General features: G+C 48.1%; 1 protein-coding gene across 6 annotated transcripts in view; it reads left to right on the top strand.

Moving 5' to 3' along the window:
• Nucleotides 1–5,000, top strand: part of tanc1a (tetratricopeptide repeat, ankyrin repeat and coiled-coil containing 1a) — a 69,019-nt gene that overhangs the window by 16,524 nt on the left and 47,495 nt on the right. For all 6 annotated transcript variants that reach the window (XR_007140570.1, XM_047813629.1, XM_047813627.1 and 3 more), the window contains exon 3: nucleotides 3,791–4,015. Coding sequence is in view for 5 of the 6 variants with exons in the window: in XM_047813629.1 (XP_047669585.1) it covers nucleotides 3,791–4,015 (225 nt within the window). In the remaining variant the exon portion in view is untranslated. The remainder of the gene's footprint in view (nucleotides 1–3,790; nucleotides 4,016–5,000) is intronic.

Genomic DNA, 5,000 nt, shown 5'->3' with positions numbered 1-5,000 from the left:
ATGAACGCTTCATTTCAACCATCTATATTTTATCCTTGATGACTTCCTGCTTCCTGTGCAATGGACAGGAAGTGCTTTGTTTTTCCCATAAACCTTGAGAAACGATGACCTCATGACTCTAGTGCAGGTTTATAGACACATTATTACCGCTTTATAAGCAGATTTAAATCCTTGTGAAGTTTAAGGAAGGAGTCTTCAGTGAGGAAGTCTGGGGTCACAGGCCGTGTCTGGGGTCACAGGCCGTGTCTGGGGTCACAGGCCGTGTCTGGGGTCACACGCCGTGTCTGGGGTCACACGCCGTGTCTGGGGTCACACGCCGTGTCTGGGGTCACACGCCGTGTCTGGGGTCACAGGCCGTGTCTGGGGTCACAGGCCGTGTCTGGGGTCACACGCCGTGTCTGGGGTCACAGGCCGTGTCTGGGGTCACAGGCCGTGTCTGGGGTCACACACCGTGTCTGGGGTCACAAGCCGTGTCTGGGGTCACAGGCCGTGTCTGGGGTCACATGCCGTGTCTGGGGTCACAGGGCGTGTCTGGGGTCACAAGCCGTGGGGTCGCTGCACGACACCGATAGAGAGCTGCGTGAACTTCAGCCACGACGAGACGAAACCTTTCTCACGTTTCCACAGAACCCAGAAACTGTTCGCTGCGACATTCCGAGGTCACAGGAAGCTTTCCTCGTGTTCCGCCGCAGCAAAGCTCCAAACCCTGATACCCACCACGTATGAATGATTTATAACTGGATAAATATTTAATCCTGGCTGAACGAGGCAGCAGAGGCAGCAGAGGCAGCAGAGTGGAGGAGTAATATAGTGATATAGTGATATAGGAGTGACTGCTGCATTATGAGCGCCGGCGTAAGAGAAAAGCAGGAACCGCGACACATTCCTACAGCCGGATTTGTGCGTCAGTGCGTCAGATAAACAGTGTGTGTGTGTCAGATTAACAGTGTGTGTGTCAGATAAACAGTGTGTGTGTCAGATAAACAGTGTGTGTGTCAGATAAACAGTGTGTGTGTCAGATTAACAGTGTGTGTGTCAGATTAACAGTGTGTGTGTCAGATAAACAGTGTGTGTGTCAGATAAACAGTGTGTGTGTCAGATAAACAGTGTGTGTGTCAGATTAACAGTGTGTGTGTCAGATTAACAGTGTGTGTGTCAGATAAACAGTGTGTGTGTCAGATAAACAGTGTGTGTGTCAGATAAACAGTGTGTGTGTCAGATTAACAGTGTGTGTGTCAGATTAACAGTGTGTGTGTCAGATTAACAGTGTGTGTGTGTCAGATAAACAGTGTGTGTGTCAGATTAACAGTGTGTGTGTCAGATTAACAGTGTGTGTGTCAGATTAACAGTGTGTGTGTCAGATTAACAGTGTGTGTGTGTCAGATAAACAGTGTGTGTGTCAGATTAACAGTGTGTGTGTGTCAGATAAACAGTGTGTGTGTCAGATTAACAGTGTGTGTGTGTCAGATTAACAGTGTGTGTGTCAGATTAACAGTGTGTGTGTCAGATTAACAGTGTGTGTGTCGTCCTGCATCAGCACCCTGAGATGTTGTGGCCTTTTGTTACGGTGAGACTATTAGACTATTGACAGGAAGCTTGTGAGTTTGAATCCAGCGTAGAAGTTTCTCGGCTCTAAAGAAATGTAACCCGACCCGAATGACTTTTTACCCGAACCCCATGTGCATAATTGTTTTTTTTTTTTTAAAAAGACCGACCCGAGACAAACCCGAAAAAATGTAGACCCGAATCCGACACGACTGGTTTTTTAACCCGACCTGGACCCGAATGTCCAGGTCTGTTTCAACGAAAAATAGCTTACCGCCAGCCACACGATGTCACAAGCGGTCTTGGCAAACAGAGGAGAGGTTGGAAAAGGACTCGAGTCAATGCACACACACACACACACACACACTCACACACACTCACACACACTCACACACACTCACACACACTCACACACACTCACACACACGAGATACAGTTCGGGTCTTCTTGGGTCCGTTCGGTAAAAACACTCACTCACACTCACTCATTCCCTACCGCTTATCCGAGCTTCTCGGGTCACGGGGAGCCTGTGCCTATCTCAGGCGTCATCGGGCATCGAGGCAGGATACACCCTGGACGGAGTGCCAACCCATCACACACACACTCTCATTCACACACACACACACACACTACGGACAATTTTCCAGAGATGCCAATCAACCTACCATGTATGTCTTTGGACCGGGGGAGGAAACCGGAGTACCCGGAGGAAACCCCCGAGGCACGGGGAGAACATGCAAACTCCACACACACAAGGTGGAGGCGGGAATCGAACCCCCGACCCTGGAGGTGTGAGACGAACGTGCTAACCACTAAGCCACCGAGAAAAAAACACACTGAGGTAAAAACACATTTATTTTAAATTACCCGAGACACGATGCCGCTATTATTATACCCACTCAGGTCTCGGGTCGGACCTTGGGTTTTCGGATCTAAGTAGACCCGTGAAGACCTCTAATCCCGGGTCCACCAAGTTACCACTGCAGTTCCCTTGAGCTGGGCCCCTGAGCAAGGCCCTTAACCCTTAATTGCACAGATGTATAAAATGAGATAAAAATGTAAGTCACTCAGGATCGGTGCGTCTGCTAAATGCTGTAAATGTAAACGCTGCACGTTTCAGAGTTAACAGTCGCTCTAAAGGACATGAAACCGACCGCCATGTGGTGCACGATTTAACGATCATTTCCAAAGCTGAAGTTTGGACCCTCACACGATCGCTGACACTTACAAGCGTCTAGAAGTGTAAGAAGGGATAAGTGTTCAGACTTCACAACTCTAACACACACACACACACACACACACACACCCGCGCTCACACTCTGCTATTTCTTTTCTGTGTGAAGTTTGGAAGGTCTGATTTTTCGACCACACTCCTGGCCCACACACACACACACACACACACACACACACACACACGCTGGGCTTTTTTTCCACAGTTTAATAAAAGTAGGTATTTAGAATCCGTTTTAAAGCATTAGGCCCTGGACCACAGAAAGAGCTGCTTTTTTGGCTCCGTACAAAGCTGTGCTCAGATTTCCCCTGAGGAAAAACAAGGGAAGAAAAGAAAGGCGCAGCCGAGCCGCGTCTCGTCCTGGCAGAGCGTCCGTCTCTTTTCGCTGTGGGTTTAAGGCTGGGGAGAAAAACGCCACTGTAACGATGGCTGTAATGAGATTTTTTATGAGGCTGAAGACAGAGTGCCTGAAAGCGAGCTGTATCCGGACCGGACCGCTCGCAACCATGGAATAAACATTTTGGGAAAAATAAAACACTAAAGAAGGCAGACGGACTTTGGAGTTGTGGTGATGATGATGATGATGATGATGATGATGATGATGATGATGATGATGTGGTGTATTTATGAGTGAGTATTTTCGGTTGTTCTGCTGACTTTCTGCATCACAGTTTAAACCCCACAATGCAACAGGGTCATTAGAAGCTCCTTATTTTCAAATAAACAAGCCTGCACATTTCTGACCTGTGTAATAAATAAACACACACACACACACACACACACACACACACACACACACACACACACACACACACTGTGGAAACACTCCAGTTTTTTCTGTTTATCAGTCAGTGTGATGTGATGCACAAATAAAAATCCTGCTCTTTTTGCACGAACCCCCTCCCTCTGTCTTTCTCTCGTCTGTTCCTGTGTGATAGGGCGTGAAAGACAACATCAGTGATTCAGTCCTTTTTCATCATTTGCTTCCCTTCTCTGTCTTTTATTCCTTCCCAGACACTGAGTCCTTTTGCCCGAGGTTCCACCAGGTGACTCTGGAGGGAGGACTTACGGTTCCAGGTGACATGGGAAGCGGCCCCCTGCCGGTACAGCCGTACCCCACAGAAGACGTCCTGAGGGTGGGTTTGTCCAGAGGAGTGTCCATGTCTCTGCCGTCCTCCCCGATGCTTCCTCCCCGACAGCCCTACATGCTGCCTCTCAGACCCAGCACCAAGTCTTCAGGTACCATCACCTACACTACCACACTACACCCACACTATCATCACCACTTTCATCACCACTACCATCACCACTACACTACCATCACCACTACACTACCATCACCACTACACTACCATCACCACTACACTAGCATCACCACTACACTACCATCACCACTACACTACCATCACCACTACCATCACCACTACACTACCATCACCACTACACTACCATCACCACTACACTACCATCATCACTACAATCACCACTACACTACCATCACCACTACACTACCATCACCACTACACTACCATCACCACTACACTACCATCATCACTACAATCACCACTACACTACCATCACCACTACACTACCATCACCACTACACTACCATCACCACTACACTACCATCATCACTACAATCACCACTACACTACCATCACCACTACCATCACCACTACCATCACCACTACACTACCATCACCACTACACTACCCTCACCACTACACTACCATCACCACTACCATCACCACTACACTACCATCACCACTACACTACCCTCACCACTACACTACCATCACCACTACACTACCTCCCACTACACACCACTCACTAACCCTCACCCACTGAACAACTACTACATCACCACCAAAAAAACCATCACCACTACACTACCATCACCACTACACTACCCTCACCACTACACTACCATCACCACTACCATCACCACTACCATCACCACTACACTACCATCACCACTACACTACCCTCACCACTACACTACCATCACCACTACACAATCATCACCACTACACTACCATCACCACTACACTACCATCACCACTACCATAACTACTACACTACCATCACCACTACACAATCATCACCACTACACTACCATCACCACTACACTACCATCACCACTACCATAACTACTACACTACCATCACCACTACACTACCATCACCACTACACTACCATAACTACTACACTACCATCACTACTA

This window comes from Tachysurus fulvidraco, chromosome 5 (genome assembly GCF_022655615.1).
Source record: "Tachysurus fulvidraco isolate hzauxx_2018 chromosome 5, HZAU_PFXX_2.0, whole genome shotgun sequence".
Taxonomy (NCBI): Eukaryota; Metazoa; Chordata; class Actinopteri; order Siluriformes; family Bagridae; genus Tachysurus; species Tachysurus fulvidraco.
The sequence above is the reverse complement of the archived record's forward strand: the minus strand, read 5'-3'. Positions and strand labels throughout refer to the sequence as shown.